The following is a 16,017-nucleotide window of genomic DNA, read 5'->3' as shown; positions in this document are numbered from 1 at the left end:
CTCTCTGGGAGCAAGAATCCCACTCAAAAAGGAAACTACTGTGTTAGGTGTTTCTACTGTGAACCACCTGTGAAGATTTCTGACAGTACCAGGATTTTACGGTTGCTTTCCCTGCTCAGACAGTACCAAAGAATTAGTCAGAATATAGTAACTAACACTAGGTTTAAGCACTTAGGAAAACTCTAAACAAGCTAGAAAAGTTGGCTGGTATTCCTATCTAGAGGCTTGCTTATGAAAAGTCCTTTGTCAAACCTCTCAGCTGCTAAACTAATATGCAACTAATTCCTATTTGCCATTACCACACCCATCTGAAAACATTTTAAGGAGTTTTGCAATATGATTCTTTGGGGCAGCCATCCAACTTACATAACCTGTTTTATATTGAGGAATAAACTCTTTCCCTAATCTCCCTGTAAATAAATCCTCCCCCATCTTTTGACTATGCCTTGGTGCCAAAGTAGCTGTACTGGGGTCTGGCTGGGATGGAGTTAATTTTCCCTGCAGTTGCTCATAAAGTGTTGTGCTCTGCACTTGTAGCTAGAACTGCATTAGTATCACCTCCCAGCAGCTGACCTAAACCAACCAAAGAGATATTCCATGCCATATGATGTCACACTCTGCAAGAAAAGGGGAAAAAGGGGAAGGAAAGGGGGGGGCTCTCGTTATGAAGACATCTGTCCTGCCAAGCAACCGCTATGCATATTGAGGCCCAGGTTCCCAGGTCATGGCCAATCATTGCTCATTGATGGGAAGTACAGAATTCTTTTTTCCTCTGTGCTTCTGCACAGCCTTTGCTTGTTTTTGTTTCTCTCTTCCTTTTCCCTTTAATTAAATTATCCTTATCTCAATCCATGAGCCCTTTTATTTTTTTCTTTACAGCATACTTTCTTCTCCCCCTCTTCTGAGGAGGAGGGGGAGTGATAGAGCGGTTGAGGTGGAGTTTAACCACCCAGCAAGGTAAAACCACCACAGTCGTTCATTTGTTTTCAAGAATACCTAAATGAGAAAAAAAGAGGTAACACGTAAGTTTTGAGGATTTTAAATGACCAAAACAAAAGAAAGCCAAAAACGGTAAATCTAGAGCAGAGGAAAACTGTAAAGTAAATCATATAAAAAATTGTGCAGAAAAACACTATCTTTTATTAGAACCAGTAATAGTTGGGAAGAATTAGACAAGTAGAAGAGGAAAAAAAATATTTCAGATTTATCATACAATCCCTGTGTTTCACTTTTACCAGACCTACCAGCTAGTAGAATACTTCTCTCCTTAAAGAAACCTTGATGGTAGAATTCCCTTTTATTATATGGCTAGCAAGCGATACTCCCACTAGCAATATTCCCACTCACTATACTCTAAATCTACTCCCCTTTTGTTTAAAAACTGCTACCCCTTGTCCTATCACTACACACCCTGGTAAAGCATCTCTTCCCATCTTTCCTGGAAGCTTCCTTTAGGTACTGGAAGGCCACAGTAAGTTCTCTGCAGAGCCTTCTCTTCTCCAGGCTGAACAACCCCAATTCTCTCAACCTCTCTTTGTAGGAGGGGTGCTCCAGCCTTCTGGTCACCCATCCTCATGGCTTTCCTCTGGACTCACTAATAGATCTATGTCTCTCTTGTATTGGAAACACCAGACCTGGGTGCAGTACTCTGGGGAGGTCTCACAAGAGTGGAGTATAGGGGGAGAATCGCCTTCCTTGACTTACTGGCCATGCTTCTTTTGATGCAGCCTGAGATATGATTGGCTTTGTTGGCTCATTTCTTATTGTAGCAGATTTGTTTCTGTACCTACCAAGAGACATGACACCTTGGTGATACTTGAAGCAGACTAGCTCACAATGGAAAACATCCATATTTTAACAGTTCCCTTCACGAGATGTCTTATCAATAACGTGAACAGATATCCTTCAAGAGATGCACGTACTTTTTACAAGAAGTCAGTTCTCTAACTACAAAACACTCTCCAGATTTGTCAGTCCATCCATTATTCTATTTAATTCACTGTAAAAATATTTGAAAGAACTGACATACAGAGGGTCAGGTAATATTTCATTAGACTACTGACATGACTGAAGTAATCAAACTTCCAAGACCTTCAAGTTGAAGACTTGGCATCTCAGAAAGAGCAGCTTCATCATAGTTAATGAAAAAATGATCCAATGTGTTCTGCTAATCCAAACATATTCATAAAGTTGATTAGTCAACTTCACATCAAGAACATTTATATATTAGATCAGACATGCGCTACCCCCTCAACACTAAAAAAGCTAACAGGAACACACTGTTATGCATTGTGGCCGATTACAACCATGTAGCTGATCCAGAACAAATCTTTTATTGGATGTTTCAATGCAGATCCACTACGGACTGCAAAAATATGGTCTCAAAATGTAGGAATTACGTGTACCTTCAAGTCAATAAAGGTCTTTTTTGTCATCTCAGAATTCGACAGCAATATATGTATTTATATATATATATTTTAAATCTCATTTCTTCTGCTTTGGCTTGGAATTCTTTTTGAGTTATAATAAAAAACCAATTCCTAAGAGGCTCTTAATATTCTTTAAGAGAGCACCTATTTTTTTTTTAAACCAACAGACTTATCCTCAAGAAAACCTAAAGACAAAGTTGGAGGTCAAGTGCAAGTTTTATACATATTCAGTCTGCAGTGCAAGAGCAACTACCAACAGGACTTGTGTTCCAGCTCCTTTACCAGCTTCAGAGCCCTTCTACGGACATGCTCCAGGGCCTCGATGTCCTTCTTGTAGTGAGGGGCCTAAAACCGAACACAGTACTCGAGGTGTAGTACCAGAGCTGAGTGCAGGGGGACGATCACCTCCCTGCTCTTGCTGGCTGCACTATTCCTGATACAAGCCAGGATGTTGTTGGCCTTCTTGGCCACCTGGGCACACTGCCAGCTTGTATTCAGGCGAGCATCAGTCAGCATCCCCAGGTCCTTTTCTTCTGCACAGCTTTTGAGACGCTCTGCCCCAAGCCTGTAGTGCTGAATGAGGTTGTTGTGGACAAAGTGCAGGACCCAGCACTCAGCCATGTTGAACCTCACCCCGTTGGCCTCTGCTCATCGACCCATCCTGTCCAGTTCCCTCTGCAGGACCTTCCTACCCTCCAGCAGATCGACACTTTCCCCCAGCTTGGTGTTAAAAAACATTGCAGACCTCTTTTTTTTCCCACAAAAGTAGCCCTTCTTTACTAACAGTTAGATGCTATGTCAATCAAATGTTACTAATTCTTAAAGATAACTTTTTCATTACATATTTTCATAGATTTATTGTAAAAGGTGTAACTTATGAGTCTCTTACCTTGAATTAGTGGTATGTACCGTGCTAACAGCTTTGCTCTTTTCTTTTCATAGCCTTTCTGAGTGATGTCTCCTAAAGAAACAAAGAAATAAATTCATATTGTTTGGAACAGTACTTAAATAAACCTCATTTTCATAATAGCTATGAATAAACTCATTAGCTTTGGAAAAGTCACATTAGCAACAAAGAACTCAGCATGTGTGGTGGTTGTCAGAGAAACAATTCATGGCCATGTACACACCCATGCAGCGTTCCTTGCCCACATATAAGTACAAGTGTCTTAAATCTTAGAGCTATACAGTACAGGAATAATTATTTTGTCTGCAGCGCTGCATTGAACCCGGTTCTGGATGTATTTGCCATAATGCAGGACGCAGCCTAAGAGATTTGCAGCGTAATAGAAGCCATTGAAGATAACAAACCTGATTCTGCATGCTTTTGTGGCATCAGAAACTCTCCCTGTAACAAGACTTAAGAGACCACGCTTTTGGATACTTGTGCAAGACCTTTCAAAACTAGATTGTTCCACTCACTCTGCCTTCAAATTCTAGGAGGCAGTAAGCTGCTCCTAGCAGTAGGTTTTATTCACATTTGAAATCTGGTGTCTAATTGTAAACTTGTGTTGTGGTCTTCATTGTTAAGACACGATGCATCTTTTCACATAGAATAAAAGGAAAACTTCTACATAACCCCAAATAAGTTTAGGACCTTTCAGAATCTGGTACTTCCTTGATTCTACTAACCAAACAAAAAGGGTTCATGCACTGCTAATGGAAAGCTTAACAAGTTGTTCTTATTTTTAAAATTAACGAGCTTCGCCCATTTTCTAGACTGCAGCATAGACATGAAAACAGTGATCACAAACAAGCTTAAAACCACTCTCACTCTCAAAATTCACACTTTCTCAAAGGCTTGCAGAACTCAAAACAACTTTTATTCATTCATTGGATATTATGAAAAAAAAATCTCCCTCTGTATTTCCAATGTTCCTCAGGTATTTGTCTTAAAACATAAGTTTGGTTTTAAATACCATCCGCAGCTGTATGTGTTCTAAACATTTCCTCAAATATCCATCCATGTCCCTCCTACATTAGCAATCACCATTAGCAATCAGTAACAGAAATAAAGTAACTTAAATCCCACCAATTACGTGAATATGCACCATTTAGAGTTACTGACAGTGTACAAAAAAAACAATCAATGAGAGCTTGAAGATATTGCTAAAAACAAACAAACAAAACCCCACAGAGGTAGGTCGCAGAATGCCTCAGTCCCTGCAGGTACCTCACATTGCAACCAAACAGAATGTGCCACTTTTTACTCAGAAACCTGCGTAAATGCTTCATATCAAATCACTTTTGCTAAGCAGAGAAGTTTTTAACAGAAAATATGTGGAAACATAATTATATTTAATATTATATATCATTATACAATTATATAAAAATGTGACACAAAAACCAAACCTAAACAAAACCACAAATGCACAGTCAGATGTGTCTCGGTATAGATGATGAAAATGACAAAGTATGTTCTTTAAATAAGTCATTTCTATAAAGAAGGAAGGAAAATACCAGAGAAAAAGATGTATCATTTTCAGTGGTGGCGGTAAGAAAACATCGAAGAAGCACAAGCAGGAAGAACAGTATCTTAAAACACAAGTAATTTGGAAGACCAAAGCAATCCCTCAGTAAATTCTTTATGTGACAAAAGCTGTGCATAATACAAATTTTCCATACCGCAACTTCATTGAGGACAGTCATTATCACAGCTCCATAAAGGATTCAATCCTTAAATCAAACCTCTGCGCAGATCAGCTACCTTGTCAGGCATCACCCAGCTGAAGAGGTATGGTGTAGAAGCAGCAGCTCAGAAGACAGGGTTGGAAAGAAAGTCTCATTTAAACAAGAATCTCAAACTTTTGCTTCCCACTGCATTTGAAAATTCATTGATTTTAGTGGATAAAAAAAGAATGCTGACTCTAAGCATTTTCCTTGAATCGTGTTAGGAAAAGTCTAAAGTCAAAAAGCATCTCCGTAGACTTTTGCAGCCCCAACAGCAGGTCAGAGAAGATTAACAAGGATTTCTTTCTTCCTTTCTCAAAAGCTCAGCAGTGGGATCCTCCCCAACACTCACTCCCCACCCCCTTGCCCGCTATGGTGCAGTGGGATTAACCCACTTTATTTGGCTTCTTTGTAATCCCTGTCTCTTCCCAAAAGAGATGCTGAGCCACATCTGGTACATCAGGGCCACAGCTGCTGTCATTTAGCCTCACTTTCTCCCTAGTTATTAGATGACACAAAAGCAATCTGAGGTTTCTCAGCCTCATTGAACCAGCTGGGAACACCACAGAGTTAGGCAGTGGTTTGGATGGTTTGAGTTGTCAGTACCCTGCCTGGGATACCTGACATATTTTAAAATATGTCAGAGGCTCCAACAAAATTAATCTAAACAAAGATGAAAATGTTGAAGTGATCTATAACCATTATTTCCTTAATTTGTGCACAAAGAATCTATAATGTAGTTACCCCAAATCCATTCAGGCATATAGCTGCTGATTAAGGGAGCCAAGCTCCTTTGTGGCTTCAGCTCTGTGCACTGAGGAGTCCTAAGGAGCTTCTGCTGGATAAGGAACAGTCAGAGACAGGAGAAAAGCTCATGGAAAGGTGAGTTTGCTACTAATTGAGCGACTTCTCCAGTCCTTAATCAGTAGTTTGCACTTAAATTCTTGCTGGGAGCAGCTCTAAGTAGTGTGAGAGCACAGTACTTCCTATGGATGAGGAAATGGCTCCTGGTGGACGATCTGCAGAGGTCAATGGAGACATTTCTGAACAAGATGACTGTGGATTAAACATACAGATCGAAAGAAAAATGTTTTCTCTTGCAAGTCTAACATCTTTAAGGATTCCACAGTTTAGTATGGATTGTGTTGGCAAGCACATTTACAATCTCAGGACTATCATCTATTGACAAATCACTGCGGAAGCTTTTACCACTTCTTCATTATAAAGTGGAAGTCAACAGTGTGAATACTGGCACTGCCAGAAGAGATGGTTCTTTGGTGGTTTGAACAGGCAGGCAAGTTGCCTATCTGAAACATAACACAGAAGTCACCTGTGCAAAAATGTCATGTAAATGTCCAGTGTTTCTCGGAACAGGCTGTCACCATATTTGGAGCATTGATGGGATGGGAGAACTGATCCAGCAATCATCACATTCTACTTCTTAGACATGCTTGGGTAAGTATTTGTTAAATGAAACAACTTGAAGTTTTATTTTACATAATTCTAGAGTATTAAAAAAGGAACAGTGCATTGCTACTTGATTTTGACTTACTTCAAAATCAAACAAAAATAATCAAGGAAGATATAATTACTCTGGCATCTGTGATTTTTGTCCATTGTGAAAGCACGGCATTTCTAAGAACTACGACGAGAATCAACAATCAGAAAAGCCAGCAACACTTGGTGTCACAGCTGGGAAATCAAAAGGTGTCTCTGACAAACACTGAACCATGCAGACCGTGGAAGAAATGGCCCGGTTTCTCACGCTGTCTGTCTTCCACTGTAAATAATGTAGCAACCAGTCCTGAAGAAATTGCTGATGACAGAAGCATGTAGGAAAAGAAAACAGAGCAGCTCTGCAGCTCTCAGTGCTACTTCACAAGTCATTATTTATTTCTTCTGCCAGTCAGCACTGGGGGTAGACAGGGTACAGAGTCAGGCAGGGTAGAGGAAGGTTAAATAACTGGATCACAAAAGCAATCTGGCAAGTTTCCAGGCGCAGTCAGTCTGTTTAATGCATTGATAATACATGGCTCCAGTAAATCCTCAAGCTCACTCCACAGAGAGAAGGAAAAAGCCCAATTTCTGCCACTTTCCTTCTATTCCATTAGGGCTCTTTACAGAATAGAGAAAGAGATTGATAGATGTCAGCTACCTCTGTAGGTATACCAGGCTGACATTGGCTCCTGCCCTTGTAATTATTAAAAATTATAGTTTTAAATAGTCCTGTTTTTAAAAAGTTGAGAAGCTTCCCTTCAATGAAACACAATCTTACCTACTATTGCACCAGAAGATGAAATGAAGAACTATTTTCATTACGTTCCTGTTAAGTTACAAGTCTGAATTTCCACACAGACACGAGCTTCAAAATACAATGCATTTCCAAACCACTGCAACTTCATCAGGCATTTTTAAGTATGAAAACTCTTTTTGAATCACTCAACTGATATATTTTGTGAAATTATTATAATCTTCACCCAGAGTTTATAAATGCAATTTATCAAACCAGATCCAGCTTTCCTATAGCATTATGACATAAATCATGAGTATCCCTGTGTCCTCTTACAAGCTGAAGAAAGTTACATGCATCAATATATACCCTTGGTATATATTATTGACTGTCATCAAGAACTACATCAGCAGCATCACGTTGACATTTTTTCCCAGCACAAACTTTGGAAGTATTAGTACTTCTAGAAAAACAGTATTGACATCAGAAAGAACTTAGCAATTTACCTTTCTCCAAGTAGTCACGTATTTTTCATATCTGCTCAAATTAACAGCTCAGACTCAACCTTCACTTGCTCGGGATATGAATTGCAGGTAAAAGACTAATCAAGAACGGGGGGTTCAGTTATTTTTATCTACAAAAATGATATTCCATTGCAAATTTTTATTTGCTACTCAAGAATACAAACACTCAAATACAGTATTTTTCAGTGCTGGAATTGTAACTAGTGATATGGTTTTATACCTTGCTACTTCAAAGATTAAAAGAACCAACTTGTACTGAGTTTGAGGTTACTAAGGACTACAAATAAGTAATGGATTCAGCCATATACTTTATGTTGCCTCTAAACCTACTTTTCAAGCTACTTATCTACTTACCTTTATTACTCTCACTGTAATCTAAAATTTTAGTATTCAGATGACAATTGCTTGAGATAAATAAAGTGTCTATAATCAGGCCAAACCTAGGAAGTCTAATAAAAATGTTTCTATTCAGGAAGTAGCCCTATTTATAATTGCATTTTTAATGTCCCAACCTTGAATTGCTTTTTAGATAACTCTGAGTGACTTTTAATCTTCCTAGTTTCTTACAATCACATCACTAACTTCAAAGACCACTTTTTCAGAGATCCCTTGCAATCCTACAATTCAGTACTTGGTCCTTAAAGATAAACAAGGTTCTAAAGTCTTCTGTATTCATATGTACCTCATCCTGTCCTAGGATATACTCATCTATTGTCTGCTCGTTGCCTGTGTTACTCAATGCATCCTAATTCATTCAAAGGATACATTTAATGGATCTTTCTGAGCTGTGGAGTATTCCTGGTAAGCCTCCTAAATCTTTCTCCTCCATTTCTCAAGCAAAGCCTTCCTGAAATGTTTCCTCTTCTCCTTCTCTTTCTAGTACCACTGAAAGAAATTAACATCAGAGTAATTCAGGCTCAGAGAGACCCTAAGATATCTCTAGTCCAACCTCCTGGTAAAAGCAGGAAAATTAAAAGGTCAGATTGGGTTGCTCAGGTATTTATATAGTCCTGAAAACCTTCAAAAGCAAAAACTGCACATCCTCTCTGGGTACTCCAATTGCCCTCAGGGTGAAAAAGGGCAATCCTAATCCTTCTCCGTATCTCCTGCCAGATCCAGTCCTGCTTCATTTCAAGTCCACTGCCTCCCACCCTCCCTGCATGTGCCACTGTGAAGAGCCTGACTCTATCTTCTGGATGATCTCTTCAAAGATGAGGGACAACAGTTCAAAAATCTCCACTAGAATCCCTCCACCCCCTTCTCAAAGCCTCACGCATGCAAACTGCCCTCAGCTGCTGATTTAAAGTTGTCTCACTCCAGTGGACTAGGTTAAACATTCCCAATTACTGCTGAAAAAGAGCATCTTCTGTGCCTTCCCTATGTACAACAGGGAATTCCTTTAAGTATTTCTACCTTTCCCAAATTATTTGAGAAATCTGTAATTTTGATATGATAATAATCTATACTACTTAGGATTCCTTCATCCTTAATCTACTTATTCTTTCAGTCTCAGTGGGTCACATATTTATTCTGCTCGGTAGCTCCAAATTTCTAACTCATGTAACCTGACATCAATTTCATTCTTCCCTTTCCTAATTCATCTTTATGGTTGCTTTTGATAGGCATAAAAAATGGGCAAAGTTTTTAACCAAAGTCTCCTGCACATCAGGATAATCTGCCATCCTTGAAGGACTGTAAATCTCTCCACAGGCACATGTTCTTTTGTGAACTGGAATATCCAACCAAGTACTACGTATCTTTCAAAAAATGCTTTGATGTTTCTGCGCTCTGAACCCAGGCACGACAACACTTGTAACTATAGAAGAAGGGATGAGGAGGTATTCTATATTGCTCATAGCATCTTCTCCCATCTGCCTCCAGATACGGAGAATAAAATTGCTTTAGCTCTTAAAATCTGCCAATATTAAACCTCTGTTTTCATGGCGGCCAGTTTCTTGCTTTCTTGAGTCTGGGAAACAGCTCTTCCCAAATCAGGTTGGAGACAATGATAACTACTTAGACAACTCTCTGTATTGCCACAGCCTGTTTTTCCAAACCACAGTGTTTCCTTTCTGCCAACTCCCCAATATGGATCTTGTACAAAGGAAGTCTGACTTCAGGTAACAAAGACAAGAATATTCACCCACTGTTGATCAGCACTGGGAGAGTGGCCGAAATATTGCAGCACAAAACCATGTCTCAAAAGACCACAGACTTTCTCTCTCTCAAAATACACTTGCAGGTTCAACAGCAGCAAGAGGCAGGTGAAGATTCTAAAAGTGACCAGGTGCTTAACAGAAGGTAGTGAGTGTAGTAGCTAAGGAAGTTCCTAAGCCAAGTCCGAAAGACAACAAAGGAAATAGCATTCAAGGAAAACACTGAAGAAAACCAATGAGGTTACTGCTGCTGAAAGACCCAATAGTTCTGCCTACATCCCCCAGTCACTGCATCTTCCCAGCTTTAGAGCTCGTGCAATCACAAAGTACATGGAATTAAACACAAACCTGGCAAGTTTAGAAAAAGCCAGGATGATTCACTTAGTGCCAGGTGAGCTGCTAGGTCTTCTTCCTTCCTACAGATCCTAGATCCTCTTTTTCACTTTTGACATCTGCCTACAATGAAATATCAATAAACTACAGAGAAAATGTAACTGTACTAGAACAGTTATGAGTGCCAAAGTCAGGCAAACTCATTCAAGAGGTTTTCATTTTTCTTCTCTAACACATGCGATCACCATCTTTCTCGTGACCATACCATACTGCTTTATCCAGAGCTTGTATCATATTTGGTCTGCAAGTTTGGTGCTGTTACGAATACAAGCGCTGTTGAAAGGACGTTGAAATGTGCAGAAAATTGCTTCAGTTCACTAAGAGGGTGGCTGAAGAGGGGTGTGGCAGCAAAACTATTTTTCACCCTGGCAAGCAGGCAAAAGGTGCGGCTGAATGAGACAGGATTGTGGCTGAAAGAGACCAACCTGCTCCCCTTCAGCATGCCCTGAACCACAGCTTCTGCTACAATGCTGCACCAGCATTCAGACCCTTCCAAAGCCTGGCTGAGCTCACCAACCCTGCAAAATATATTACATATATTTGAGAAAAAATTAGGTAGGTAGGGAGTATTTCTTTTCTTTCAAGTGAGTGATCTGAACTGACTCACAAGAAGGGTCTGTTGAGTCCCACAGTTAGAATAGAGGATCGATCCCAGCCACTGGTAAAAAACTTCTTTAGTAATAATAGCGCACAGTTGTGTTTTCCTTGAGCTCTCCTATTGCTAGTAGCTTTCACCACAGCTCTTTCACAGCAATCACAATTAAGTGATTATTAATCACTTAATCTCCTGAAATCTCTTTATTAATATATACTTTTAATATCGTACTCATCTATGAATTTTTTTAAAGTTCACCTATTGGATGCCTTAACAGTGATGCACAGCACAACCTCCTCTAGAATTGCAATTCTAAGGCAAAAAAAACAACAATGCCACTCAGTACAAATATAAAAACTCTGCACAAAATACAAGCATAGACAAACATTACTGTTACAAAGACAAATATGGGACAAAAACATCAGACTGAAGCTTGTCTGTTCAATCCAATGTAGTCCCCTTGCAGGCAAGTACTGAGAAAATCTACATTATCACATTTATTTTTCAATAAGACCTCTGACTCATCCAGTACACTGAGGAAACATTGTTCAAAGAACAGAATATTGAATAGTTTTTTGTTTCAAGTTCTCCTGCCAAGATATAACAGCCTTTGGATCAGAGGATTGCCAGAAGAAGGTCACAGTCAGGGCACTGAATGGGGGGTAGCTGTGAAGAGGTTACTGGGCCGCCATCAACGTGGCCGTACTTTCTCACCCTCAAAAAATTTGAACTTATTTATGCACAAAATGATCTCAATTCAGGTAAGTTATGGTACAAGAAATCATCTGATCCTATCTTCAGATTAGTCTGCATGGGGATTTATTTCAGGGGTGCCCCTAAGGTTGCCAGTGGCAGCTCTTGGTGTTTGGAGCCTGATGGAGCAGCAACAACCTGCAGAACACCTGGGTCTGGTAACGGTCTGGAAAGCAGGGCACCAAAATTAAAAAAAAAATAAAAAATAGCACCACTTGTACAGAAGTTGATGTCTCCAAAGATAACACCTGGATCTGTTTTCACCTTGTATAACCTGCATTTCCAAAACAGTTTCCAGATATCTGCAGAACAAAGCTGACCTATCAACTGTTAAGTTGCTTTTTACACAGTCTCTTGCAATTCAATTTAAGAGATCAGAACATAAAAAAAATGTATGTGGAAAACTCATTAGCAGCAGAATCGTGCTAGAATTATAGAATCATATAACATCCTGAGTTGCAAGGGACCCACAAAGATCTTCAAGTCCTATTGCTGGCTCCACACAGGACCACCCAAAAATCAGACCATGTGTCTGAGAGTGTTGTCCAAACTGAACTCTGGCTGGCTCAGTGACATGACCACTGCCCTGGGGAGCCTGGTCCACTGCCTGACCATCCTCCTGGTGAAGAACCTTTTCTTGATAACCTTTTCTGACCTCCTGTCCCAGCTCCATGCCGTCCCTCGGGTCCTGTCGCTGTCCCCAGAGAGCAGAGCTCAGCGCCTGCCCCTCCGCTCCCCTCGTGAGGGAGCTGCAGGCCGCCATGAGGCCTCCCCTCAGCCTGCTCTGCTCGGGGCTGAGCAAACCAAGGGACCTCAGCCACTCCTCATACGTCTTGTCCTCTAGACCCTTCACTATCTTTGTTGCTCTTTTGAAGGCTTTCTAATAGTTTCACGTCCTTTTTATACTGTGGTACCCAAAATGGCAAAAAAAAAAAAAAAAAAGTATCAAGCAATAGATTTTGACATTTGACTCCATAAGCCTTGGCAAACTTAAGGCACCACAGGCATTACCCTTCCAAATGCAGCAACTATTTAATGGCTAGACATGGTTTATTAAATCTTTAGGTGTCAGAACAAAGACAAAATTGTCAGAAGATCAAGCTAAAAGGCTGCTTGTTTTTCCTTTTAAATTTCAAGCAAATGGGTTTCCAGAACAGAGCTTATGGATGGGGATCACACAACACAGGGAAGATAGACAGGCAGGCAGGGGAATGACATGGGACATGGCATGGATGCCATGTTAAATACCTGTCCCAGTACTTGCTCAATCAATGTTTATTTAACAGGCTACTTGAAATCTGTTTCCAGCACAGCAGTTCACTAATTTATAAAAAAATCTGTTTTGCAGAAGTGCTTCTAAAAAGGATGTTGATTATTTCTTAAGTAACCAATGAGGTCTGAATGCTGCAATTTTAGGAAAGCATTACAAAGCTATACAATATTTACCTTCTGTTCCCACCAGAAAGGACTGGGGCATAGACATCTAACCACACAATTACAAAAATAAATAAATAAATAAATAAACAAAAGGACTGTTCTATCTGAAAGTTATGAATTTTAAGTTACTTTTTTCAGTGTAAGTCATTACATAATACACAGTTATGCCTCAACACCACATTTTATATGGCTATTACCACCAAGACTTGAAAGATTGGGAGATAACAAAGGAAATGCACTAGCATTTTTAAATGGACACCTCAAATCACATTTAAATTGTTTGATGATTTGGTTTAAACATTCGTAAGTCAAACTCTTTACTATTTCCAACAGATAAACATTTCAATGCTGCATATTATTTTACACGGGAATAAAGAAGTCCTTATATAACTAATACAAAAAATACAGGTACTGTTAGAGTAAAGGATTTCAAACAGCTATATTTAGTCCCTTCATTCTGAGTGACGATCAGAAGACACTTTAATAGTCTCAGCACATTTTATAAGCAGCTGTGGAATTTAAAATCAATTAAGTCCCAGTTAATCTAATATGTAGAAGTTCCCCACATTTCCTCTACAAATGCAAGCTTCACTTGCTCATTCATCCAAACTGATTAGGATTATCAGAAATTCCCCAGTCTTCCCTCTGCACTCTTACCTTATATGAAGAAAAAAAAAATCCAATTGAGCTACTATCCACGAATTTGCCATGGCTTTATCAAGTCACAATATCATTTTACTTTTTTATTCCTGGAAAATATAGCCTTTCCAGGAGTTTGCTGGACAGCTTCTTATAAGCCGCAAAAGCATATGGAGTTACATCAACTTCCCCATTATCTGTTAGTATGACACTTAAACTCTTTTTTTTTTTTTTTTTTTTGAATAGAGAAGGCTGGTTTCTGTGTAATATTTACTATATTCTTTAAGGCAGAATCTGGTAATCTTAAGTAATAAACTTCTACTAGAAAATGACAGCGAGGTAGCTCCTGAGTACCCTCCAAAAAAACTACAAATCATTTCCTATGGGAATAACCCAAGGAATAACCTCCCAAGCTCTGTAACAGCATCCTCCTTAAAAATTCAAGTGACAGATAGGTAACAAACAATAAATGGCTAATACGCAATCTCTGGAAATACTGACATTAAGCAATACAACCAAGATTTTATGAACTTGGCTCTTCTATTACAGCTCCAGCCCTTCAAAGCCTGAGCAGCATCTAGTTCACTTCGCACTTATGTACCACCTTCATTCCTTACGTGCAGATTTTTTTCTGTGGAAAATCTCCTTAGTACTAGTAGAGGCGTATTTGTACAAGATTTCTGTTTTGGAAATGTAATTCCTTTCCCAAGAAAACTGCCTTAGTATATTACTGAAAATACTGTTTTACTAAACATTACTAAAAATTCTGTTTTTCAAAGCTCTCAGATTTTAAGTTTTTCAATATCCACAATCTGCAAAATTTTTCTGATGTTACATGAGTCAATGTTTCTTAGCACATATCTTGGTCTGTAAGAAAATAACTGAATCATAACATTCCTAGACTCTCTATAGAGTTTTCTGGATAAATCCTCCTGCACTTCAGAAATGAGATGCAACATTTTTAGCTTCTCTAGGGAACAAGGGCAAGGGAGTTTTCCAGAACTGTCTTACTTTTCATCTTTTTCAGTGTACATGACTTAACACATAAACCATGGGGTTAAAAACTGACAAGTGGATAATAATTTTAAAGCCTCATATACTTCTCTTAGATACTGAAGTCTTCTTTCAACAGCTATACTGATTTCTTCAAAGATTTAGAAACTAATTTTAGTTCACAGATAATGGAAAATATTTTGAGAGTTTAAAATTCTAAAACTTTTATAGTTGATATGTTTCCCTTCCTGTAACATTCTTGAAAGCAACATTATTCTACCTTCATCTCAGAAGAAGAAAGACTGAAAAAGCAAGCAATTCTGATGACTCGTACAGCTTTTGCTAATCGCTGACAAGTCACTGCAGCTAGGAAAACAAAAAGTAATTTCAAAGTCACTATTCTGCACAGATTTTCCTTGAGGTCTTATTGCAACTTCCTTTGTTATAACTGATAATAAAATTCACTGTAAGAGCTACCAGTGTAGTCCATTCCTGCAGAAGCTGGAAATTGGTAATGTTCTTAACATGGAATCAGAGAATCATTAGGATTGGAAAAGACCTTCAAGATCATCTGGTCCTGGCAACTTGAGGTCATTCCCTCTAGTGCTATCACTAGTTACCTGTGAAAAGAGGCCAACCCCCAGCTCCCCACACCTTCCTTTCAGGTAGTTCTAGAGAGCAATAAGGTCTCCCCGAGCCTCCTCTTCTCCAGACTAAACAACCCCTCCTCCCTCAGATGCTCTTCATATGACTTGTGCTCCAGACCCCTCACCGGCTTTGTAGCCCTAAGGGACATGTATCCCTTCAAGGTCCCTTCCAATCCCCAGCATTCTGTGATTCTGTGAGCATAAAATCACCATAGAGTTCCTATTTTATCATCTGATTCATCAACCGAAAGCAGTGCATCAGTGTAATCAACTTTTCCCCCTTTGATCACAATGGAGAAGCATTGCACTTACAGAAATATCTTGATTTAAAATAACTGGAACCACATTTTGCCAAAGATATTTCTACCACTTGCACACAACAATATTATTCCCTTTCCAATTAACAGTCATATTGTCCGGTGTTGTGCTAGAAGCACAACAGTCTTTATACAGCAACGGTCAACAATTTTACTACAGTCATTCTACCAAATATGATTTCCAGTGAAAGCAACTGCAATGTAAGTTCTCAAGTCTTGAAGTTCAGCATTTCC

General features: G+C 39.2%; 1 protein-coding gene across 7 annotated transcripts in view; it reads right to left on the bottom strand.

The window, feature by feature from the left end:
* Positions 1–16,017, bottom strand: part of DIP2A (disco interacting protein 2 homolog A) — a gene marked incomplete at its 3' end in the record, with an annotated part of 108,127 nt that overhangs the window by 79,828 nt on the left and 12,282 nt on the right. For all 7 annotated transcript variants that reach the window (XR_014618569.1, XR_014618570.1, XM_084289424.1 and 4 more), the window contains exon 2: positions 3,319–3,390. Coding sequence is in view for 5 of the 7 variants with exons in the window: in XM_084289424.1 (XP_084145550.1) it covers positions 3,319–3,390 (72 nt within the window). The remainder of the gene's footprint in view (positions 1–3,318; positions 3,391–16,017) is intronic.

The sequence above is a fragment of the Netta rufina genome (genome assembly GCF_964035555.1).
Source record: "Netta rufina genome assembly, chromosome: 6".
Lineage (NCBI taxonomy): Eukaryota > Metazoa > Chordata > Aves > Anseriformes > Anatidae > Netta > Netta rufina.
This window is presented reverse-complemented; position numbering and strand designations above follow the sequence as displayed.